Source organism: Rhinolophus sinicus, chromosome 5, assembly GCF_057876585.1.
Source record: "Rhinolophus sinicus isolate RSI-liver-muscle chromosome 5, RSI-T2T, whole genome shotgun sequence".
Taxonomy (NCBI): Eukaryota; Metazoa; Chordata; class Mammalia; order Chiroptera; family Rhinolophidae; genus Rhinolophus; species Rhinolophus sinicus.
Window position 1 is genome coordinate 9,635,012 of NC_142505.1, and position 25,865 is coordinate 9,660,876.

At 47.8% G+C, this 25,865-nt stretch overlaps 1 protein-coding gene and 1 long non-coding RNA gene across 8 annotated transcripts in view; one reads left to right on the top strand and one right to left on the bottom strand.

Moving 5' to 3' along the window:
• Window position 1: 1 nt before the first annotated feature.
• The window catches only part of ZDHHC3 (zDHHC palmitoyltransferase 3), a 45,973-nt gene continuing 20,109 nt past the window's right edge, over window positions 2-25,865 (top strand). For 3 of the 7 annotated variants that reach the window (XM_019724061.3, XM_019724065.3, XM_019724068.3), the window contains exons 1-3: window positions 84-223; window positions 15,322-15,651; window positions 24,663-24,787. In XM_019724061.3, coding sequence (XP_019579620.3) covers window positions 15,346-15,651; window positions 24,663-24,787 — 431 coding nt within the window. In that variant the 5' untranslated portion in view covers window positions 84-223; window positions 15,322-15,345. Of the gene's footprint in view, window positions 224-2,228; window positions 2,314-2,786; window positions 3,076-15,321; window positions 15,652-24,662; window positions 24,788-25,865 lie in introns of all 7 variants that reach the window. The other 4 variants (XM_074312523.2, XM_019724063.3, XM_019724064.3 and 1 more) reach the window with 4 other exon arrangements.
• Window positions 5,336-15,322, bottom strand: LOC148758215 (uncharacterized). The gene is made up of 2 exons (XR_016021262.1): window positions 11,211-15,322; window positions 5,336-8,922 (listed from the first exon to the last, which is right to left on the bottom strand). It is a non-coding gene; the product is annotated as an uncharacterized LOC148758215 (long non-coding RNA).

Here is a 25,865-nt window from a genome sequence, read left to right on the forward strand (position 1 = left end):
GGCGGCCGCTCCTGCAGCCGCCGCTGCCGCCACTGCCGGGAGCTCGATGGGCTTCTCCTGCGCGCTGCCGCGTGTCTGGCAGAGTCCAGGGAGCCGCGGGGCCTCGTGCCGGGGAGCCATCGCTGCAGCCCGAGGCCGGGGCCCGGGTCGAGGACTGCAGGGGGAGGCCGCGGCGGGAGCCTCGTTAGGGGCCTGGGACTGGGGAACTGCCTCCGACTTCACGGTCAGTTGGGAGGCGGAACTGGAGTTGGTTGGAAAAGCTGGGGTGAGGTGAGAGGCGCGGGGCCGGGGCCGAAGCCGGAGGACTCGTAGTGGGAGAGGCGCGCGGCGCAGATTGCTCAGAGCTGGAGTGGAAGGAGCAGGTCGTGTGCGTGTGTGAGAGAGAGAGAGACACCGGAGTGAGGGGAGCGGACTTGGTGATTGTCTCCCCGACAGACCCGGGGGCTGTCTCGGTCTCCCTACCCCCACCGCCCGGTCCTGCATTTTCCTGGTCCCTGGGATGGTTGAAAAGAAGAGGCGATGAAGCCCTTTTTAGCTTCTCGGTGGAAAGGCTCCGGGCCAGGAGTGAATGCCCACTAGTCCCGAGGCGTCCTCAGTCCACCCCACGGACCCCTCCCCCCATTTCTCTCTCTCTCTCTCTCTCTCTCTCTCTCTCTCTCTCTCTCTCTCTCTCTCTCACCTGCAAGGTGGATATGGGGTCACTGAAGGAGCCCAGCAAGGCGGGGCAGACAGGGTATGGCACAGATTTTAAGGGAGCCATGTGGATAAACGGAGGAAAGTTAACCGAAAGTGATGGAAGCAAAGAGGGGATCTGATGACTTTTCCAAACATCCCATATTTGAGGACCCTCCCTGTTCTCAAAAGTGAAAGTAACCCTTGATGGCTTGGTCATCCAAAGAACGACTGGTGTTCCCCAGATACTGTCTTCAATATAGTTTCACAGATGACTATTGGGATCTTCCTGTGGGTGGGCTTTGGGCTAGCTTTAGAACACTAAGGCAAGTACAACACAACTTCTGCCCAGAGAAGCTCCCCAGGCAGAAGGGAAGGCTCCAGGGCCACCATAATCACAGAACATGGTGGTTAAGAGCTATGATGGTGGCACCCATGGGCACAGTGGGACAGGGAGGTGGGTCAGGAAGGTGCAGAAAGGAAATACCTGTCCACATTCTTAAGCACTAAACTGCTAAGCTCCTAAAATAGATGGTCACTTCTTAGTAGACTAGACATTAGTTATTTCTTATGTCTCTACGTAGTTCTTTACAGGTGCACCTACAGGGAAGACATATTGCAGGGTTGGACTTTGCCCTCCAGGGAAACAGGGAAGGGTGAAGCCGGAAGGAAGGATTTCCTCCCTAATGAAAACACACGTGCCCCATCTGTTGTGGCAATAGACGTTTTTCTGTGTGGTTTGACTCTGGATCCCATGTGAGGAACTCTGTGATGAGATAACGGGATGCTGATGTTAAAAATGGGATTTTGTGATAGAGATTGCTCAGAAAGGAGAGACCCTGGACACCGAATTTTAGTAGCTAGAATATCTAAGAGGATTAAGGATTTAAAAAGTGGCAGCAAATGGACAGATCAGAAAAGACACAGAAAGGAAAGTCTGAGTTTGGATACCATGGAATCATCTCCATATAAAAATCAGTATGTCTTAAAAAATATAGAAGCTCTATCTGAACTGTTCCCCTGACAACTGACTAAAGGTTCCTTGCTGAAGAAGGGTTGGCAGTATTTGCTAAGTAATATTATGAATGATGTCTGACTTAATAGGCTAAGTAGGTGTGAGAGGTATAAATAGTAGAATATTCATTTTACATTCTCTACTAAAACAACGACACCTTCACTGATCGTTTTACTTCGGTAAGGCCAGAACATTTTTATCCCATTTGTTGTGATAATACATTAGACATTTTTTAAACCCATAAATTCAGAGTTCCTTTTTGGTTTATTAAGCCATTCAAAGAATGTATGTTAGCCAGAAAATCAAGAAGCCAAGAATGGCATGTTATTCCGTTAAACCAGCTTGTTTTTCCATCACTGTCAGATTCTCTAGGGCTTATACTGTTTTGTAGGTCTGTCTATTCTTAATCTCTGCACCCTATTAATTTTATTTAACTCTAACTTACATAGTGCTTATTATGTGCCAAGCACTTGACAAAGATTGACTGATTCAGTCCTCACAATAGTTCTATGAGACAGATACTATTATCCCTATTTTACAGATTGGGAAACTGAGGTGCAGAGAAGTTACTTGTCTTGACCAAGGCTACAGGTCACGTAACTGGCAGAGCCAGGATTTGAGACCAGGTAATCTAGCTCCAATACCTGCACAGCTAATATAGAACGTGGTGCTAATGGGAAATTCCTATGTCTAACCCCTTTGGATAAGGGAAACGGTTAAATACAGGCTGATGGAGCTTAACTCAGAGGAGCTGAGGACAGCCCTCAACGGCAGAGAAGGCCGACGGATCTGGTACGGAGATGGCGTGCAGACCCAGATTCCAACCATGTGCCCTACACCCAGAATAGACATCTAGGAGCTCTTCAAACAATCAGGAAGTACTTGTTTATGTGCCCGTGAGTCCCTTGTGTTCTTGAGGGCCTGAAGTAATAAACTGAAAACACACACCTGCCTAAAAGGGGTTTAGGATTTATTATAGCCGGGGAGCCCAGGCACTTTGAACTAGTGCATGACCAAGACAATAAAATATTGCTCGATTGAGACGCATGGTAATTAGACAAGAGGCCAGCCAATAATCAGGTGCTAATTGTGCATCCAGGCGTCAAGGGCAAGAGGTGAAGAGCTGCTGCTAGCCACTAGCGGGCAACGAGAACCTTACAGAGATGGAGTCCATCTGTCCACCTAGCCTTGCTTCATTAAAGCAGTAAAAGCCGGTGACAGGAGAGCTTCGATGCCGTGCTGCGTCCGTGGTGCTGAAGTTGCAGAGAACTCCTAAAAGCCCAGCCGAGGAACGAACATTTTATTCCCAATCTTAAACAGAGGGAGCCAAGTTTTAGGCCTTTTCCTTTGCATTTTCACAATTAGCCTCGCACCTCAAAAAAGCAAAAGTAAGCTGCTGTTTTTTCCCTATAGATCTGTTTCCTTTAAACACTTTGCATTTGTTCTGCCTGTTTCTTGTCTTAAAGAATTTTCATTATAACCTATCACAGTCTGGCCAGCAGGGCTGTATCTGTCTTGCTGCTCTACAAATTATAACTTGTGATTACAGTGATAGAAAAATTGATATGAATACATGGGTAAAGTTTATTCTCATTTAGAGGAAGGGTCTTCACGTGTGTTTCACTTTGAGCGAGTGGCTGGGTGCTTGCCATGTCTTTCGTTAGGGGCATGTGTGAGAAAAGGGGCTCATGCTTCCAAATGAGCACATCTGGAAATATTTAAAGACACATACACACCCTGAGAGCAGAGCCATAGACAGCAACAGAATCCGAAGTAGAAATAGAGGAGTGATGTCTGAATATTGACCTGTTGGGGGGGAAAAAAGGCTAATCCCATGTGGACTCTAGTTTCTTCCTGTTTTTGCATTTCTTTATTTGCCTTCCTCTTTGGAAGCAGATTTCCAGACAAATGGCTGGGTCATTCTTGGCCCTGAAGGTGCTGTGAACCGTGAAGGTGAGATGACTACAGGTGCATGTCCCACCTAATTCAGTCACTCATCCAGGAAATGCCAGGAAAACGCCATCTTTTCAGTCTCCTACAAACTGTAACCTTCCTGGCATGTAGAGGCTTGGTGATTGAACTCTTTGGATTTTCTGGGCTACCGAGAAATGAGGTAGGATCAGGGGGAATGGAATGCCTTTGGGTGGGATCGATTTTTCATCTTAGGAAAATGAGCCTAATGGGATAAGTACAGTCCCGTTGCAGTAAGGTTTAACTTGGTTATGTACAAAGTGTGCATTTCTAAGCCAAGAAATAGTAGCAGGGAATCTAGAAAGGCAGGTTGGTTGGGAAGATAAGGATCTATGGTGGAAAGACTATTGGGCATTTATTCCAGTGATCTGGACACACTTGCTTTGTGACTTTGAGCAAGTCAGTTAACCTCTCTATGCCTCATTTTATCCTCAAATGCATATCTTACCAGGTTGTAAAAGTCAGAATAGATCCTGGATATGCAAATATTTAAACATTGAAAAATGGTCATGTTTAACTTCGGCGTTTAAGGCTTCTCTCTTTCACCACTTGGTACCATGTGATGTATTTTGATAGTGCTTTTTCCACTCTGAACAAAAAATTAAATGAATGAACAAAAGGAAATGGTACTTTAGATGCCATATTTGATTGAGAAAACTGAACATGCTCAGGAAAATTGCTAACAGTTATTGGTGCATTTCTTTTTTAATATTAACAAAGAATGGGGAAAGGACCTCAAGGGATGCGTTTGACAAACATATAAAAATCCAAGAAATTAACAAAGAAAATGTTGAATTTATTCCTGACAATGGAGGAATCAGAATCTCAGCCTGCAAAAGACCTGAGCAATCGGCTCAATCTTCCCTCTTGTTTTATAGATGAGGAAGCTGAGGCCCAGGGGTGGTAACTGCCTGGCCTGAAGTCCTGAGGCTAATGAGCAGCAGGACTGGGGTAGAATTGTGGCCTCTTGATGCCAAGCTATCTCCATTCTGTTTATCACTGGCCTCCCTATGCCAGAGAGCAGCTCACCTGGGCGTTTCCTTGGTCCCAGGTTCCTCCCAAGGCTCTGCTCTCACATGACCACTTACAGTACCTGGGATCGATGGGATCAGCAGAGACCAGGAAGTAAAATTGGCTTCCCTTCTTTCTTTTTTTTTTTTTTTTTCCAGTTTCATTGAGAAATAATTGACACACATAAGTTTAAGGTGTACAGTATGATGGTTTGGTTTACAGATATTGTGCAATGATTGCCACAATAGGTTCAGCTAACATCCATCTTCTCATACAGAGAGAATAAAAAGAAAGAAAAATGGAAACCAATTTTTCTTTGTGATGAGAACTCATAGGATTAACTTTCCTGTATATGACACAGCAGTGTTAGCTATCGTCATCATGTACATTATATCCCTATTTATTTAGCTTAAAACTGGAAGTTTGTACCTTTTGACCACCTTCCTCCAATGTCTGCTCCTCCCACCTTCATCCTCTGGTAACTTTTTTTTTCTAGGAATTTGGGTTTGTTTTAAGGTTCCACGTGTAGATGAGGTCCTATAGTAGTTGTCTTTCTCTGTCTGATTTATTTCACTTAGCATAATGCCTTCAAGGTCTACCCATGTTGTCACAAATAGTAGAATTTCCTTATTTTTTATGGCTGAATAATATTCCTCTGTGTGTGTGTGTGTGTGTGTGTGTGTCAACTTCTTTATCCATTCATCCATCAGTAGACACTTAGGTTGTTTCCATGTCTTGGCTATTGTAAATAATGCTGCTATGAACATGGGGTGCAGGTATCTTTTCAAGTTAGTGTTTTCGTTTCTTTTGGATATATTCCCAGAAGTGGAATTACTGGATCATGAGGTAGTTAGTTCTATTTTTTATTTTTTAAGGATCCTTCATACTGTTTTTCATAGTGGTTGTACCAATCCAATTCCACCTGCAGTGTACGAGGGTTCCCTTTTCTCCACATCCATGCCAACATTTGTTATCTCTTTTTGATGATGGCCATTCTAACAGGCATATCTCACTGTGTTTTAATTTGCATTTCCCTTACGACGAGTGATATTGAGCATCTTTTCATGTACCTGTTGGCCTTTCGTATATCTTTGGTGAAATGTCTATTCAGGTCCATTGCCCATTTTTTAATTGGATTGTTTTTTTGCTATTGAGTTGTATGAGTTTTTTTTTTTATATATATTTTGGATACTAACCCCTTATCAGATACATGGTTTAAGATTTGTTTTCCCCCATTCCATAGGTTGTCTTTTCTCTTTGTTGATGGTTTCTTTTGCTGTGCAGAAATGTTTTAGTTTGGTGTAATCCCACTTGTTATTTTTTATTTTGTTCCTTATGATTTAGGTTACATATCTGAAAAATCATTACAAGACTCACATGATGGAGCTTTATTCCTGTGTTTTCTTCTAGGACTTTCATGGTTTCAGGTCTTACATTTAAGTCTTTAATCCATTCTGAGTTAATTTTTGTGAGATATGGGTCCTGTTTCATTCTTTTACATGTGAATATCCAATTGTCCCAGCACCATTTATTGAAAAGACAGTCTTTTCTCCATTGAGTATTCTTGGCTCCCTTGTCAAATATTAGTTGACGAGATATGCTTGGGTTTATTTCTGGGCTCTTGATTTTGTTACATTGGCTTATTTGTCTATTTTTAATGCCAGTACCATACAGTTTTGATGACTGTAGCTTTATAGTATAACTTGAAATCAGGAAGTGTGATGTTTCCTACTTCGTTCTTCTTCTTCAGTATTTCTTTGACTATTTGAGGTCTTTTGTAGTTTCATATGACTTTTAGGAGTGCTTTTTTTCTACTCCTGTAAAAAATGCCATTAGAATCTTGAATTGGGATTGCATCGAATATTTAGAAGGCTTTTGGTCGTGTTGACATTTTAACAATATTAATTCTTCCAATCCATGAACATGGGATACTTTTCCATTTATTTGTGTCTGCTTTAATTTCTTTCGTCAATGTCTTGTGGTTTGCAGAGTAGAGATCTTTTACCTCATAAGTAAGTTTATTCTTAAGTATTTTATTGCTTTTGATGCTATTGTAAATGGGATCGATTTCTTTATTTATTTTTCAGAAAATTCATTGTTAACATATAGAAACACTACTGATTTTATATGTTCATTTTGTATCATTTTGTAACATTGGTTAATCTTTTCTGTTATTTTTCTGCTCTCTATTTTATTTATTTCTGCTCTAATATTTATTCTTCTGCTAACTTTGGGCTCAGTTTTTTTTTGTTTTTTTTTTTCTAGTTCCTTAAGGCATAGAGTTGGGTTGTTTATTTGGGATCTTTCTTGCTTCTTGGTGTAGGGGTTTATTGCTATAAACTTCTTAGAACTGCTTTTGCTGCATCTCATAGGCTCTGGCACATTATGTTTCCATTTTCATTTGTCTCAAGAAACTTTTTAATTTTCCCTTTCATTTTCACTCTGATCCATCATTTGTTCAAGTAGTGTCCCTTCTTGAAGCCTGGTGTAGTTGCAGTAACTGGTTCTCTTATTCTCTCCTCTTCTGATCCCTCCAAGCATGTTAGCTTTTAGTCCCTAAAAAAACCCCAAACTCTTGCCTGGGTGATGTCACAGTGGCTGCATGTCTGCATATGGCACAATGTGGAGTCAGGTGCCATTTCAACACCCTTACGTGGGAACCTTTGCTGGTTGGTCTCTGACTAGCATGGGTGGGCTTTCTCTCAGAAAAAGTAGTGTGCTAGAACTTGGCCCCACAGAAAGTGTTCCCCAGCAGAAGCAGATTTTAGGGACTCAGTTTTAGAGGGACTCCTGGCTGACCCTTCACAGCCCTCCTGCTCCTTAGGGCGAGGCAGGATCAGTCTTCTCAGTGTTGGCTGGTGTTCAGCTAGGGCCCTAGCTCAGCACAAATGCGTAAGTTCAGGCCTGTGGTCTGTGAATGCCGCTGCACATGGCCCTCCAGATGGTGCCATCTCTGCATAACCATGTGTGGGCAAGAGAACTGAACTGTAAGTAACCCACGGTCACTGGTGGGCACATCAGCACCCCTCCCCCTTTTGTTTTCTAGTTATTGGGAAAAATTAGTGATTGTAGTGAGTAGTTAAAACGAAGATTCTAGTGAGGCTCTGAAATGAGAGCAGGCTTGCGAGTGTGTCCTGTCTCCACTGCTTCCTAGAAGTATGAACTTAGGCAAATCTTTTCATGCCTCAGTTTCCTCATCTCTAAAAAGGGGTAGGAAACTCAAGATTTATACCTATAAGACATAGTAGAGGGGAGGCCAGATGGCTCAGTTGGTTAGAACGCGAGCTCTGAACAAAAGGGTTGCCTGTTCGATTCCCACATGGGCCAGTGAGCTGCGCGCCCCCACAACTAGATTGAAGGACAGCAACTTGGAGCTGATGGGCCCTGGAGAAACACAATATTTCCCAATTGAAAAAAAAAGACACAGTAGACTTGAGGATCAAACAGGATGAGGTGTATGTAGCGTACAGCCCAGTAGCTGGCAGGTAATAGATTTTCAAGAAGAGTCGGGCCCCACTCTCCGCTCGGCACATCCCTACGGTAGCAACAGGCAAGCAAAATGCCCATCTTGGAACCTACGGTGACAGAGGCCAGAAGGCAGTTCAGTGTCAAATGTGATGATGCACCCGATTACAAAGGGTTCTGCAACCTATGAGAGTGTCACACTCATTGACAGATACTAGTTGGGGAGCTAGATCAGTAATGTATTGTTGCCTTTATAAAGATTTTCCTGCTAAGTTGCAGACTTCGTGGAAGGAAGAGTTAATACAGGAGATGGCAGCAAAAGCAACTAGCAGATATCGCCCATTAGACCTAGAAAGAAGTTAGCCACCCTAAACAGTTTATGAAAAATCAGTTGCCTCCTTGAGCTTCGTGTTTTTACCCATCTGTAGAACAGGCTGGACCAGAGTTCGGAAGAGGTCAGCTAGCCTAGCACCACTATGGTCCATTAAAGAGACAGCTGACAGAAGTAACATTGCTCACAGAAGAAAGAATGCTCTTTTATTTTTTTATTTTTAAAGCACCGGTATTATAGGCTCCCAGTAGCTAGTGGAAGGAAAGTCTGCTTAGAGTCAATTTCTTGGGTTGTTAAAAATGAGTCGCAGAGCTTGGAGAGCTGGTCCTTCCTGCTCACTTCAGAGGTGACATTAAAGGTGAGTTGAAGTGACTTCTCCTCAGGTCCATCAAATGTGTGTGAGGAAGTAGGAAGTAGAACTCGTGTTTCCTGCTTGCTTGCTCATTCTTCCTCTCCTCTTGTGAAAATATAAAAAAAGAAGAAGCCATGTGCTGTGCTCAAAATGTGATCTTTTTGGCAAGCAGAGCTGGTTTTAAATCCACTTCTCACTTTGTATGACCTTGAGATTTGGGGGTAACATCCCAAACCTCTGCACCCCACTCTTTCCTTCTGTGCCATGAATAATAAAAGCTACTGTGCTGGGTTGTTGTAAGAATTGAAAGGAGCTGCTTTCTATGAGTCCTCAGTCATAATTGGCATTCAGTTAATGCTGGTGTCTGTCTCCATTCCTGCAGACAGCGCGGCAGGTTTTGTCCAAAATCTTATGTTTTAGACAAAAATCCCAAATGGACTTTGATTTCCTCTTCTGTCCAACAGAAGAGTTTGGCTAAAATCTATGAAATCGTCCCTAAAATTCTGACTCAGTAATTTTTGTTTTGTTTTGCCAATTACTCTTAGGCGTGGTCTTGTTTTAAAGTTGTCTCATTAATTTTTCTCATTGTTGCAACATAGGATAAAGCACATCCACAAAAAGGGAAAGCAGAATGTGTTACCCAAATGAGTGGTTGTTTCTACTGATGCTTAACGTTTGTGTCACATATTTTGTCATCCTATATGTGGGTGTGTATTTTTTTTAGAAGTTCTAGGAAGCTGGAAGGTGGTCAACTGGCCAGTTGTAGGACAATAAATAGTTGCAGTAAGTGGAGAGACTGTTAGCCTCCACGAGCTCTCCAAATCCCAAACTGTTTTCTGAAATGAAGACCCATTGTTAGGAGTGGAGTGTGTACACGAGTGGGTTTTATAAGGAAGTGGCCAGTTATGAGGTAAGAAGGCAAATTTAACTGACCACTTCCTGGTCCCCCCTGAACTTTAATGTGTATAGCATTTGGTTTGGGGGTGCAATGTTTTACTGTTTTCAAGTTTTTTTGTTGAAGGTTGAGTATGACAGAGATAAGAGGCAAGAGGGAGGAACAATGTAGACTCGTTGGTAAAAATCTTACAGAAAAGGCCAGCAAGCTCTGCCTGTCTGCACACCTTCCTTGGCTGGCAAGGTGTGATGCAGGCGATAAGCTACCTTTCCTTTGGACCACACCTTTTGGAAAATGTAGTGACTCATTCTGGTTTTTTTATGAAACATTTCAAACATAGTGATTCATGGTTCATTCTTTGTTTTTCTGAGAATTATCTAAAAATCGGTATAAAATTTACAGTTCTTTTGGATCCTTACACAAATTAAAATATTATAGCCCAAATAAATTAATTTTCTACTTGATCAGATTTGTTTCTAAAGCGTCCAGGGCGTGGCCCATTTATTCATCTTTGAAGTTGTGGGGCTGGCCTGTGAATACTAAGTCTGTCACTTTTGAAATGTGAGAAATTGTAAAAGGTAAACACCATGTTCTTAAGACCACAGGATTTAAACCACAGAAGGTTATTGATATAATCATTAGGCTGAATTTCAGTCTGGCATTATAATAGAAATAGCAGGAAAGATGCAACCTTTTAGTGGCCCTTTCAAGTGATTGTTTACTGAGCTAACTAGTGACAATTCATTTAGGTGAGAATCCCATCTTTAGGGCAAGTTCAAGAGGCTATCAGACCAGCCCCCCAACAGAAATCCATCATAATACTAGATTTATTAAAATGTTAAATATTCACCTGAAACAAATTTTGACCTAATTACAAGCCTCCATTTAAGGGTTTCTAATACCATGCTGATGTTCATGACATTGGCTAAGGAGTTCATAAAATTGAGAAATTGAGTTTTAATTATGTAGGTCTTACTAGTAGGGATCCAAAAAGCTTAATCCTTTATTTTATTTTTGAGTATTTGGATGATCCTTATTCTCTAAGCCAAAGGAAGTAATTGCACCTAATTTTGAGTTTATTGGACCGGTCTGTGTACAGATATTTCATACAGGCCTGCACGCCCAGCCCCGCTACCAGCACCTGCATGCTCTCAGCCAGCTCCATCCTCCCTCCGCTCGCCCCCTGCTGTTATCTAAGCCTGCACTTCACCTGGCTCGGTGCCCTGCCGAGAGCCCACCCTTCAGAAGTCCTGGCCATCAAAAAAGCTGTTTATCTCACTTCTGGGTTTTGTGTGGGGGGGTTGTCTTGGGGGCTATTATTTGCCTCTCTGTTGAGCTGTTCATTAGAAATCTATGTGTTAGGATTATTGTGGGGTGTATCTGTCTGATTTATGTATCCACTTACTCTGGCACATACTTGTGCCAGATACCAAGCCACAAAGCTAAACAAATGGGACATGCAGGTTAGTAGGAAAAAAGCAAGTGAGACTGGTCTTACCGGATTGGGAGCTGGGAGGGGAATGGCAGCGCCCGACTGGCAGCACACACCTCATTGTCCTCCTTAGGCCTGGTGTGTGAGCCCCAGCACAAGTCCCTGCAGTCAGTGGCTGCCCCATAAATGTCTTTTTGGGTTGAACTGAAACGAAGTGAGGACACGTTAGAGAGCACACAGGGCAAGGGAATGGGATGAAGGGCCGGGAGAGGGGCACTGGAGGAGGCAGCCCCTCTGAGGGCATGAGCTGGTTGGCAGGAGTGGTACGGAGCGTTCTGGGACGCACCAGCCTGTGTGCCCCCTGCCCCAAGCCCTGAGCAACCAGTCCTGCCCGCTCCTCACAAGCAAGGACTCGTGTGGGGGTGAATCACTGGCCAAGAGCCACTCAGCCCCAAGGGTGGAGTTTCCCTAATTCAAAACAGAAAAAGGAAAGAGGTAAATATTTGCCTTTTCCATGCTTACTGGGGGCAGAGTGAAGGGAGTGTGTACCGTTTCAAGGTGGTTTTCTTTCCCCATATTTCTCAGATTTTCAGTTGGCTAATTTAAGGAACACATCCTTATTGGAAAGCCACTTGCATTGCTTTTGGGGCGGCCTGAGGGTTAAGCAAACTTTTCATAGTAGTACGCCTCGACTGGTTTTCATTGGGATATTTTGAAACTCTAGAGCGTGGAGTGGAATGTGTCCGTCAGTTCAAAGGTTAGTGTCTGGCTCTGCCAGGAGTGCCCTTGGCAGGGTGCTGTCCCGATCACAGGTTCTCTCACCCTGAGGGGCAGTAGGAAAGCAGAGCTCCTCTGTACACGCTTTGGTCCCACGTTGTCCAAGGGTGGACCATCTGGCTGCTTGAGTAAGAGTCACAGCCCACCTCCTGCAGGGTCCTACTCGGTGGACCTCCACCGTTTGCAATATGGCCACACCCTGAAGGTGAGCAGACAGGGCTCCACGAGGTAGTCCTGGGGTCACATGGCTCATGCACGCTGCCCACGTGCTCAGGTAATGAGCACACGTGTAGTGAGGGCTCCTATGTGCCAGGCTCCGGACTAATGAACCGGATGGTGGGAGAGCATAGCAGGCATTCCCTGAGTCCCCTTTTACAGACAAACAAATCTGACAAGATTTCGTTTCATTTGCTTGTCCAGTCCACAGCCAATTAGCAATTGGAAATAGAGGGGATGTTGGGAGGATTGGAAACTGCAGACACAGAAATGGAGAAGGGACAAAGGAGATGCTGGAATTACAATTATAATAGTGTGAACAGGCCTGTCGGTGCGAATGGGGAGCCCAGTGACCCCCATACCCCTGAGGACACCGCTGCCTCACACATCCAGTGATTGAGCTTCCTGTAAGGGCTCTGAATCCTTCCAAAGAAGTGGGTGGTGTTGTACTTAACACAGGAACCGCTAGGATATCTGGTTTTCTTTTCTTTTTAAGATTTCCATCTTAACCATCCGAATGCTTAAAATGTATTTCTGCTTAAGAACTAGCCACCGTTCCCTGGGAAAGTTACTCTTGGAAGAGTCTATTTCTCAGAAAAACCACACCTGCAAAACAGAACTCTAGTTTAGTTGAGCCATTGCTGTACATACAACCAAGACTGGGCCACTGTCATCCACTCTGAGTGGAACAGTGATCCACTCTGAATATACAGGAAGGATCTAAACGGGAGCGTTGCTCTAAAACACGTTTGCAGTGATCCTCCGTTTCTGAAAACCACACCGTTTGTGAGCACTGAAGAGCGAGCAGTTTGATGGAGTCCCCAGGCTATGGTGAGAGGACCCGCAGGCTGCAGACGCCAGAGGCTATGCTGTCTGTCACCGAGGCGTCGGGTGGTGTGACGGGTGGTGTGAACTGTAACTGACCATCTCGGTCACACTGAGCTGTTCTGCAAGGGGAGCAGGAGTAGGGATGAGTGACGACTGCCCAGAACCAGGGTCGTGAGAGCCAGAGAGTAAATACTGTAGGCCGTCTAGTCACGCATTCTCCATCAGAGCTACTCAGCTTGGCCATTATCATGCAAAAGCAAACTTCATTGGTTTAAAGTTTAGACAGTAATTGTGGGAACGTGGGTGACATGCCTACAAATCCGTAAGGCAGCAAGAAAAACCAAGAGAGTGGCTGCATCTGGAGGTTGTCAATGTTGGGCTTCAATCAGCTTTCGAATCATTGTGGGATTTCAGCTTTTTGTTTCTTTGGGTTTGGTAGAACAGAGTTTAGCGTTTTAGAATTTGCTGGGCACAGTTCGAGGTCCAGACACTCCTGGTCTCTCATCTGCTGTCCTCTTTGGTGCTTCAGAAGGTGTCCCTGCATCTTTTAAGGTCTCTGGGTTGTCACTGCCACCACTAAGTGCCACTGTTTCTGGAGGGCACAGGGTTGCTTTATTAGGAAATTCTGGTTGATGGACCATCAGGAGCCACCGCTTTTACTCTGCCCGGGACGATTATTCTCGGTGTCATGACCTCTGCTTCCCCAGCTCCCAACACAGCGTACCCAGAGGGGCGGGCACTCCGAGGATCTGCGAGTTGATGTGTCTTTGGACAGGTACATGGTACACATTTAACTGCCTCTCAGCCATTCCTGCTCTGCCACCCTGGGACCAGAGGCCCTGGCCTTCCTCTTTCATTACCAGTCTGTAACTTTTGACTCTAGAATGTTCATTCTGAGTAGTAGTTCCTGCTCTGCCCTCTCAGCTTTCTGGACACATCTTTACTTTTCATGTGCTGTATTCAGTCCAGGTGCTTTCTCTTTGTTGGGGGTGAGGACAGTGGCGGAAGAAGGAAAATTGGGCAAAAGGGTGGGGATAACCTAGCACAACCATGGAAAGCTTGACCTTGGATGCAGAACCACCAGTTTTCAGGAGAAAACACACAGCCAGTGCTGCTTTTGAGTGATTTCCTTGGCTGGGAAGTGACTTGAGTTTTCAGAAGCCTGAGGTGTCACTTGCTTTGCCATTGTCTTTGCTGCTGGTGGCTTTTCCATGTCACCTCTGTCGGGGAGCCATCACAGTTGCTGACTGAGAAACCTGGCTGTGATGCAGTGACCACAGAGTTTAAGATGAAAAACAGAGGAGGGGTGTCTGTACTTGCCGCGTCTTGCAGCAGCACATGCTGGGGACAGACAGACTTCCGCTGTTGGGCCTTAGTTACTTCACTAGTGTCTGCAAGGACTCGAGCTACAGTGTGAGGGAGAAAGGGTGCCTTGCTCAGCACGTGTTTCTGAAGGCAGGGGCCGTCCCTGGAGAGCACACATGCGCACCGCCTGGTCTGTCCAGTGCGTCACAGTCTAGAGTTCCTCACCAGCAACCCCAACTCGACCCTCACACCAACCCTGTGAGAGGGTGGCTGGGGCTGGACTGTGTTATTTTCACAGGTGAGACAAAAACTCACGGAGCCCCCACCCAGGGGGTGGAGGATCATCCTTGGACCCATTGCCCCCCGTTCCTACACTTCGCCCCCTCACCCACAAAAAACAGAACTCAGAGTCTCTTCTCCCTGGAAGAGAAGCCCTTTGGGCCGTAGGGCTAACACCCCTGGCTTGTTTCAGCCTCTTTCCCATGCTGGTGACGTTTTGCCGTGACCACTAGTTAGCAGGACGGTGAGTTAGAGCGTCTTCATGGTGGCGGCTCAGCACTAGCCCTGGGACCACTGCTCCTTCCTACTCACCCGTTAACTGCAGGCAGCTTCAGCGCCCGGCTCTGGGCTTGTCCTGGGTGTAGAGGCAGCGGTGGTACTGCCGGAGACAGTGCTCCCAGCAGGCGCGGGCGCCCCCCGCCGTGGCTGTTAGGTCCCTATTTGAACATGCCCACTAAGACGCTGTCTGCCCAGTAGGTCCCTAAAAGCAAGGAGACCTGCTCTGGCTGGCCTTGGGCAAGGCATTTGCCCTTGGAAGGCTCCCTTTCCGTTGTCTGTCACGTGAAGGCTGTAGGCAAGGTGGCCAGATTTCCCAAAGCTGATGCTCAGGACGGAGGAGAACTCACGGTTTAACTGAACAGAAGGTTCGGGCAGCTTTTCAGCAGGAGGCTCATATGTAGACACACCTGGCTCACTCCGGACAGGTAATTTGGTCAAGTCTCCTTGATGACAAGACAACACTAAACTTCGGGGTCCTCCTTCTCTCTTCCAGATGCCAGTATGGACAGACTAGCTTATGATGCTTGTGCCCGCCCACCACTTCCGAGACATTGAGCGGAAGCCGGAATACCTCCAGCCGGAGCAGTGCATCCCGCCTCCCGACCCTGGCCCTGTGGGAACCATGTGGTTTATCCGTGACGGCTGTGGCATTGCTTGTGCCGTTGTCACCTGGTTTCTGGTCCTGTACGCGGAGTTTGTGGTCCTCTTTGTCATGCTGATTCCATCTCGAGACTACGTATACAGCGTCATCAACGGGGTTCTGTTCAACTTGCTGGCCTTCTTGGCCCTGGCCTCCCACTGCCGGGCCATGCTGACGGACCCTGTGAGTATGTCTGGGCTGGTTTGGACCAGCCCACACGCTCCTCCTCTGGCCCTGGCGTGCCCGCTGCCTGCATGTTGCCCCTGGCCTCAGGAATGTGGAGAACCAGAGAGCCAGGGCTGGGGTGGCAAGTGGCCTCGGGCCCCACTGAGGGGGTGCCATCTGTGCCACAGCCCTTCGGTCTTGGTGAAGATACTATACATACAGTGGTGTGTACGTTAATGGAGCCTGCAGTGGGAGGGGTTCTGTCCCAGGGAAGCCTCGCCTCTAGTTAGAAAGGTGCAGTCAGGTAAGCATGGAGCCTGGGCCTGGTGACTGGAGCTGAAAGCAGGATGGGGTTTCAGGACAGAGCTTCGCAGTGAAGACAGGACTGGCACCAGGTGGATTTGAAATGAAAGCCGTAGCCAGCTCCAGGAACCTGCACGGAAACGGCCTTCACTTTGTTTGGGCAAGGCTCATCTTTTCCTGAAAACCCGGGCGAGCCTGTTTTAGGCCGAAGCAAGTGCCTCCCGGTGAATATCTGTGGGGAAAGCCAGTGACTTAGCTAAATATACCCAGTTGTGCCAGTGGCTGTTGAATGTCGTTACCTGCTATTAAATCCTCTGTTGCTGTTCATTATCTTGTATGGGAAAGCGGGAGGGCGTTATTTGATAAAGACCTCCTGTGGCTTCGTTGTTTGGGGGGCTGTGAGTGTGTTTAAATTAAGAAAGGGAAAGCATCTCGCAGATTTCCCTTCTGTGAGCCCCAGGGAAAGCTCAGTAAAGATCTGGGTCCTGAGCTAGTTCCCTTCCCGAAGGGCTCCATTTCTTGCTGGTTCAGGTGCTGGATTGTTATGTTAACCCGTCCCATCCCGAGGGAAAGCAGCTTTCCCAGCTCAGTTACCTGTCAGCACCGGTCCAGACAGTGCATGTGCCTGGGGAGTTCCACACACCTGCGGGCAGGTGGGGCAGGGCGGGGCCTGCTGGCCCAGAGCTAGTGCTGCTTAGGGGTCATTGAACAGCTGTCACCTGAAGGAAAAGTACCTGCTTACAATCGGAAGTGTCCCAAAACTCAAGGATATAAGAGTTTTCCCAACAGCATCAACTTGGTCCTACTGGAAACAAGTTAAGGGTTCATTCCGAAATTTTTATGATGCCCTTGCTGTTGGGGACACGGGCGTAAAAGATATGATTTTGCTCACTTATCATTTAGTCTCTGTTAAGCCCCAGGCACCATTCCTACCGTCAAGGTGCCCTCTGTCTAGAAGAGAAGGTGGGTGAGGCCAACCTGTGTGGTTAGGTTCCTGGAATTGGATGTAGCTTTCCCTTGCTGTGGCAAAAGGAAGCAGGGTTGCTGAGGAAGCGCAAGCAGGGGAGGGGGAGGTTAACCAATCCAGGCTGGGGTGGCTGCCTGGAGGAGGTGATGCCAGGCCAGTTTTTATTAGAGCGGTGTACGTGAGCGTGGTGTACATGAGCAGGGGAGGTGGAGGGTAATAGGGCAGGAAGGCACTGAGGACGGTCCAGGCAGGGGGAGTAGCCTGCACAGACACAGGGGTGCAGCACTGGGGGCTCCCCCAGGAAATCAGCAGGTGTTGGGCGTGGTGGGAACTCCGAGGAGAAGGGGTCTGCGCTGGTGTGAGGGTGGGCATGCTGAGGGACCTTCTAGAGCCGCTGAGGATGTTAAACGAGTGAGGAGATTGTCACTTTACAAGGGTCACTCTGGCAGCAGTGAGGAGGAGCCCTGGGGGCACTGATGGGCGGGACAAAATGAATGGCTGTTTATTGAGGGAGAGGTTTCCTGGGAGAGGTTCCATTCTGAGCAGTGGATACTGCAGTGAGCAGACAGACGGAACCCCTGCCCTCGCGAAACTCACATCCTCACAGGGGTGAGGCAGCAGAGGTGATTGAACTGGGTCACTTCAGAAAGTGACAAGTGCTGTAAAGACAGTGAAGCAGTGTGATCAGGGGCCAAGGGGACTACTTTACATCAAGGTAGTCTGAGAAGTCCTCTCTGAGGCAGTGCCATTGGAGCACGTGAGGTTGCTAGTCCGGCAAATGAAAGCCTGAGGGCAGAGCCTTCCAGGAAGAGGAGAGAGGAGGTAAAGGCCCAGAGGTGGGAGCTCTTGGGTATTTGAGAAACAGGTCTAAGACCAGGTGACCGAAGCACAGTGAGTGGGGACGGGCTAGAAGAGGTGGGGAGGGCTGCCGAAGCCAGATCACGCAGGGCCTTGTGGGCCTCAGGAGAACGCTGGTCTTTATTCTCAGTGCATTGGGAAGCCATCAGAGGCATGATGTGACATGCCTTGTGCTTGGGATGGGGGTTGGATGGGGAGCAAATAAAAGCAGGAAGATGAGAGGTGTTGCACTTGGTCCATACAAGATGTGTGGCTCAGACCAAGGTGGGAGTGGTGAAGCTGGAGAGAAGGGATATATTTTAAGCCACTAATTCTCAAACTTGGCTGTATGTTAGAATCCCTTGGGGAGCTTTTAAAAAGTACTGATGACTGAGCCTGCCCCCACCCCCAGAGCCTACTCTAATTTGTCTGGGGCGGAACCCAGGATATTGGGATGCTTTGAAACTCTCGTGAGTCCCTCAGGTTCATCCCTGAGACCTTCCGTTCAGAAGAGCTGACAGAATGGAGAGACATCGTAGAGTGCCTTCCAGGGTGGTCTTGGCCTGAGCAGCTGGAGGGTGGCTGGTGCCATTTATTGAATCGTAGAGTCTGGGGAAAATAGATTTTGGAAAAGAAATCAAGGCTTTTGTTCTGGCCAAACTATGTCTATATTACATGTCAGCAGAGATGCCAGGTGGGCAGCAGACAGCCAGCTAGGTCTGGGGCTGCTGGAGGGTCTGGATCAGAGTGGAGTGTAGAGGTGATTGGTTTCTCAAAGGCCTGTGAATCAGGAAATGACCCTCAGTGTGGTGTGTTGCTTGGCTTCCGATCCCAGATGAATGAGAGCCATAGACTGTATCCTAAACGCCAGTCAACTTCTCACAGGTCTGTTTTGCTGGTGGCCCCAAAGAAAACTGGGCAAAAAAATGACGCACTCGTCAAATATCTACCATTGTTAAGGGGGGCAATGCAAAGCATGTCCTGTAGAGAGGCCGTGTCTCTGCTCTCCTTGCCACCACCTGCCTCTCCCCACTCCCAGCATGTGACATCCTATGCAAAACCAAGTGTATCAACAGATGGGGAGCTGCAGTAGCGGGAGCCCCGATCTCACACTGAAAGCAGATCGAGTAGGGGTTCCTTACTGACGCCACAGGGGAGTCTGTTTTTGGGAAGGCGTCACTGCAGGGTTCTAAGGAATTCCCTAATAGGATTATAATGTTTGTGTATAACTTTCAGAGAAAGTTACATCCTAAGGTTATAAACCATGTATAACTGTATACACATTGTGTATCATTTTGGTTTTCTAGTATTACTAGTAAAAAAAAAAGATCTAATAGTCTCCCTCAAATAGTTACTGTACCACTTCCAGCTTTGAAATTCTTATTTCAAATATAACATCAGAACAATTGCAACCACCACAGTTTTCTGGATCCTTTAGCTGGCATTTAGTACATGGGTTCATGTAATAGTACATGGGCCCACATAGAGCTTGAACAGAAAAGGGAAGAGGGAAGTGACTGACAAATGTGTAAGCTGCCCACTCAGAGGGGAAGCTCCCATTGGAGAAATGGGATAAAAGGGATATAGGCCTGGAAAGAGGGAAGGGGACAGGTAGGTGCCTCTCTTGGCAGGTGGGCTGGCCTGGAGGTGGCACTGAGTACAGGTCAGACTGGTGTTGGATCTCGGGGTGCTCTCCTTGCCTGCTCTGAGGTTGTGTAATTCATCAGAGGCACTGTCTGTGTTCCTGAAACACTTCAGATGTTTGGAGGGCGGGAGTGGCTCAGAGGAGGCAGCCCTTGAAAACAGCCTGAACTCACAAACCCTTATACTGGACCTGCTTTCTCTCCTTTCCTCCCTCTCCCAGTCTCACCACTTTCTCTTTTCCAGTTACAAATACAGTTTAATTCCTCATCCTCTGAACTCCCTTAGGACTCCTGAGGGATTCCCTTTAAATTGTAGATCTGGGACGATGTCTTTCTCCCAGAAGGTGCTTAAAGCTGAGAGCCATCACTTGTTTCTTTTTGTCCTGATTGAGAGGACGCTCAAAGCCAAGAACTACACAGGCACAGCAATTATGCAAACGCTTATGATAAGCAAGCACTTTTTGCCCCTCCTTTCTTTGGACCTGATAATCTATTAACCTCATTATAAATTATCTCAAATCTCAGATTTTAGAAAAGGAGGATGATAAATCAATTTGATTTAACCACATTGCTAATGAAAAGAAAATCCATCTGTCTGCCCGCCACTGCCCCCACTCCTGTTGAGCCCAGCCCTGTAAAGACTCCACACAACTGTCTCGGACAGGCCACTGCAGGCCACTGATTTTGGTCTCAGTTGCCAAAACTCATCTGGGGACCTATCGGGGCTCGTTCCAGCGTGCAGCTGGTATTCCCTTCTGGAGTGTCACTAGGCGACCTTACTGAGCACCGTGTGTAAGAACCAAGTAGCAGGTATTTCCTGGGGCCAGTAGCATGGCAGCGTGACGTCAGGCCGTCGGGATCACAGAGGAGGAATGATGCTGGGTAACAGGTGAAGGGCCAGGTGCAGCCAGAGAAGCGCCAGGCCCACCTTGCCCAGGGGTGTTGCCCGTTCCCTGTGTGAGGTCAGGGGCCTCGCCTCGGGGTTTGTTGGAGTCAGGGGCTGCGTTCTCTCTCATGCCAGGCAACTTCTCAGACCTGCCACTGAGCAACTTACAAATGCCGACCGAAAAATCTGGCATCTGGCTCCACAGAGAGGAGAGCGGCCAGCTGTGGATTAGCTGCCTCCTTCCTGTCTGTGGAGGAGACAGGCGACCTTGTGACACAGGCCTGGGGCGCTGGTCATCGCGTTCTGGCAGAACTGTGAGAGGGCCCCGACCAGCACACGCCTGGATCCCGTGGCCCCTGAAGCAATTTAAGCAAGTTTCATCCCTGTTGCTTGAAACGAATGGGAAAGTTGAGTCCTCGGCACCACTGGTGTTTCTTTGGAACCTGTCTCCGCTGCTTTCCATTGTGTCCTTTTTGCATTGTCCTGTCATCCTAGATACTGAAACAGGCCTTATTTTCCTAGGCCTGTTTGAATCATGGTAGTGTGATGATACACTTGTTGGCAGGAAAATGGTATTACAGCATCGAGGCCCTAAAACAAAGCCTCTTCAAGTCATTTAATAAAAATATCTGATGAAGACGTAAGCTGTCTTCTGGTAGCGCATGGGTCCGAGACGGAGATCGCTTGGTTCTGAAACCCGGCTCCGCCTCTTATGAGCCACGTGATCTTGGGCCGTTGCTTAATTTCTCTGCATTAGTTACCTCATCTATAAAATGAGGAAGATCACAGTCTCTACCTCGAAGGTTTATTGTCAGAATTAACTGGCAAAATCCAGTAAAGCACTTGGAACTATGCCAGCATGTAAGCACTCAGTCAATGTCTGTTGTGTCACCATTATTATTCACCTTCGATTTATTGACTACAGGCTCGTGCCAGGCCCTGGGCAATTCACTGGGCAGCAAGTTGAAAGGCATTCTCTCCATCCTCCAGGAATTTGTAGTTGTGTAGGAGAGATTCATTAAATGTGTAATTAAGTGATAGTTGTTATACGACAAGTACAGGTCGTGGGAGCACAAAGGCCAGGGGAGGGGATCTGACCTGGGAGTGGCCTGGGCTACCAGGGAAAGGCAGACGGGGTGACATGAGTGGGTTTTGGTTTGGGTGCAAGAGGCAAGGAGGTCCTGACAGGCTGCAGGGAGGTGCTAACACGGGCTTCCTGAGGGCTCTCCCTGGAAAGCACGGTGCCACTGGGGAGTCCACAGGGCGCGACTGTCTGGGGCGGGAGGTGACAGTGAATTGGTGGTCCAGGGCCTTCTCTGAGCCTGGCCAGGGGCTTGGACTCTGCACCAGGTGAAGGCCCCAGGCAGCCTGCGAAAGCTTTTGGGCAAAGAGAACATGATCAGACTCGTGTTTTAGAAAGCTTCCTCCGGAACGTAGTGGGAAGAAGGGATAAAGGTGGGGCTGCAGGATCAAGGGAGAGACTGGAGGCAGGAAGACCTCAGAGACTCCCTACAACCTGGGGCACGTGACAGTGGAGCCGAACGCAGGCCATGACATGGAAGGGAGGACGGGGGTCTCCAGGCCCGGTCGTGGCCAAATTCACACGGTGAGGTAGGTGAGGTTGTGGGCAGAAGGGTTGGGGGTGACTGCTGGACTTGTACCAGGATGCCATGGGCCAGGGAAGGGAGGAGGGCAGGGACAGATTGGGGAGGTGGTAATGGGTTCGGTTCTAGCATATTTAATTTGGGGGGTTGCTTTTAATTCCTTTTGAACAGTCAGGTGGAATTATGCGCAGCTCCAAAAGGGGTCTGAGTTGGAGCTGGCGATCGTGCATCACCACTGGGTGGGGAGCGGGGAAGGGTGTTGGGGGACGGGATGCACATGAGCGGGGGGGGGGGGGGGGGACCCTGAGGAACATCAGTATCCAGGATGGGCAGGTTCGCGAGAAAAGGGGAGACGTGGAGATCCAGAGAGGAGGGGCTGGGGGTCCGTGAGGAGACCCCAGGGAGATGAGGGCTAAGCATCAACATTTGCATCGGACCACAGGGAGTTAGTTAGCTGCTCAGTGACCTGGTGAGAGCCGTTCTCGGTGTGGAGGCTGCAGGTGCCAGGGAGCAGTGAGCTTGAGTAAGTGAGAGGTGAGCAGAGACAGCAAGACGCTTAGCTGACGGGGAGGGAGAGTCGGAGTCTGCTAGGACCACGAGGGAAAAGCTCTGAGGTGATAGTGTGGGCCCTGAGGGTCAGGATGACCTGGATCCCTCGTCCTCCGAGATGGCGGGTTCCTGTGCATCTAGGGCTGGGGCAGGGGGCTGAGGACTGTGAGGGGGGTTACGCTGAGTTTCTCTCAGATAGAAATGGAAGTGAGGAGGGGCTGAGGAAGGCACTGGAAGTTTGGGCTCGCCCCTAAGGGAAATGGTTGATGGAGCCACATCACACCTCCCTCTCCTAGATTTAAATGGATCCCACTAAGGCCGAATAAATATTTTAGAAGTGTATGAGAATTTTTGTGGGTCTATAGCTTTGCAAAAATGTTTTTAGCTTACCATATGCACAGAGAAAAGTCTGGAAGAATATACTCCAAAATGCTAATAGTACTTCTCTTTGGGTGATATAGAATCAAAAGGTGGGATTTTCCCCTTTAATTTTCTCATCTGTATGTTTTTAAAAGTCATGAACAAGTATTACTTTGGAAATGAGGGGCAGAGTCAGTAATTTTGGCCTGCCAGGCTGCAGGGAGGTGCTTTGAGCGACCCCTGTGAGAAGTATAAGCATGGAGGGGCGGGCGGGGGGTTTCTCAGTAATGCAAGCCTGACGACATTGGCACATGTCTCAGTGGGCCTTCCGGCTCCCTGCCTTCGGACAGAACAAAATTCCCTATCATGAACTAATAACAGGAAGTTCTGAAATTGGTGGACATACGCCCAGAAGAGCATATTCTTTTTTTAAAAAAAGAAAGAAAAAGACGTCTGAGGCAGAGCCTGAAAAGTCCATCCAGGGGACTTAACCTGGATGGGAATGGGCAGATTTACGTAAATGGGTCACACTAGGGGGACCAACTCTCAGAAAGGCTGAGCTGTTCCATGGTGTCTCCTCTCCAATCTTGGGGTGCAGTAGCAGGTGACAATGAGAAGACCACGTGAGAGCTCAGATTGCCCTTTGCAGTGGAGGGGTTTCCTCTTGCAGCCCTTTATGTGGGGCCTCCTGAGGTTTACAGCAAATTCTGGTGGCTGGGACCTTAAAAACCAGGTATTGGGGGCAGGGGGAACCCAACCTGGGCCTTCTTTTAGGAAAACTTAGCCCCACGCTTCGTCTCCTTGGGGATGCTGTTCCTCCGTGCTTTGCCCTTGTACATGTGATAATACAGACTTCCATTTATAGCTTCAGGATCCATAAAAGTTGCCTGAACTCAATCACTTTTTACATTAAAGAGAATTAAAAATAAGGCCCTCCTGGCTTTTGTAGGACCCTGTCCTCTGCCTCGGCCAGTGCCCTTCCCAAGCCCTTATTAAAATCCACTCCTCGGGGTGGGCTGGGCCCTCCCTGCCTTGTGAATCAGACCTTAACTGGGACCCTTCACTGGTGCCTCAAGGGGAACCCTCAGCTGAATCAAGATGTGATGGTCAAAGCATTTTGGTTACAAACTTCAGGAAAGTTGGTTATATTCCTGCTTTGGGTAGCTCCTCCCTGGTATAATTTTTTGCTTGTATTTTTAATGAGTTTTTTTCTTATTGCAAAAGCCACATGTTCATACTAGAGCATTTAAGAAATATAGTCAAGAAAATAAAAATGACCTGTGATTCTACTATGTGAGATAACCATTAGTGCCCTTGCACATATTTTTGTCTTTTTATATATGCATATATATAAAGTCTGTACCAAAATAGGCTTATGTTCTACATACTGTTTGGAAATCTACTCCCCTTTAACAATCTGTCATAGGTGTTTCCCATGTCAGTAGCTGTGTACTTTTATGGCCTGTTTAGTGTCAAAACTATGTCCTCAGTGTCACTGTACATACCATATAGTCCGTGCCTCCCTAAGTTTGTTTGCTTTCAAATTTTGGTTTTTGGCATCTGACTGCATTTTGCAGAACAGATTTTTTTTCCTACTTCTTTTTTGAACGTTTAGAAAAAATTGTAATGAACCACTTTGGACACTTGAAAGGGTAGAAAGGATAATATGGTGCCCACCCATACATTCACCCATTGGCATTTCCTTAGGAAAATTCTTTGTCAATAAAATTCATCTGTTATTTCTGAACAGAGTCCCCATGTTGATGAACGTGTCCTACCCCTGTGTGTGTCATTGCCACTTTCCAGTGACCGTGTCCACTGTGGAATGTCAGAGCTGACGGGAGCCCGAGCCCAACCGTGACACCTTTCCTCTCTTACAGGGGGCAGTGCCCAAAGGAAACGCCACTAAAGAATTCATCGAGAGTTTACAACTGAAGCCGGGACAGGTGGTGTACAAGTGCCCCAAGTGCTGCAGCATCAAGCCCGACCGAGCGCACCACTGCAGGTACACGCAACCCCCCAGGGCTTGCCCCCCACACACATGCTCCCCCGTGGGTGCCTTCAGTGGCTGGGCTCTGAATGTCCCCCGGCCCTGGGCACCAAGTGACCACTGTCAGCCTCCCTCCCAATACCCATGAGCTCACTATCTTTCCAATGTGACACCTGTCTCACACCTGGCATAGGACCCGGGGGGCCAGGGGCAGGCCCGGGACATCTCTGCCTTTGTTTCCATATGTATGGTGACCCGGGAAATCCTGCTGCCCCTCCCTCACAGCTTTCTTACTTCAGGACAGAGCGTTAGAGAATCATTCTCTGAAGGGCTGGTACTTGACCCATGTAAGAGGCAGGCCCTGTCCCCTTAAACTTCATAGGGAAATGAAGAGTCATCCTTGAATGAAGGCTTTTCTTTACAGCAAAATTTCAAGAGGTTGTGACAATTGTAGAATTCAGCCAAAAAAGCCATTTCCCCATCTTATCTGGATGATTTTCCCCTTTTCGTTTTCAGAATTCTTTGAAGACAGCTAGCTAAAAATTGCACTTTGTCATTACAAGGGTACTTTGAATGCTCCATCACAAACATGTCGCTTGGTCCCTTTGTCAGACTGGAGCGTGTTTGGGGTGGGGAGAGGTTGTGAGGAATCTGGGAAGTCCTCCTTGCCAGCCTGCGGCTGTGGGAACATTCGGGTCCTGTGACAGATCCTGCAGGGGTCATTACTGTGTGGGGTCCCTGCCTGGCTCTCGGAGGGCAGCATGCAGCCCCTGATCACTGCTGTGTCTCGGGCACCGTGCCCACTGGCTCTCACCCCCAGTCCTCTTGTCTTCGTCCCCTCGGTCACGGTCAGAGACGGCTGCGCTGTAGGACTGACTCCTGGCAGGACTTGGGGCTCAGAGGGGTTAAGTGGTTCTTTGCTCTGCCCTCCCTGAGCCCTCGGCTGCCTCCGCCGCCTGACATTTTCCTCGCCGCCTCCCCCTGGCCTCGCTCCTCGGGACGGGCCGAGGGTGTGTTCTTCAGTGCAGTGAACACCCCGGCCTGGGCAGCACTGCGCTGTTGACTCGGATGAACTTGACGGGGCTGCCTGTGC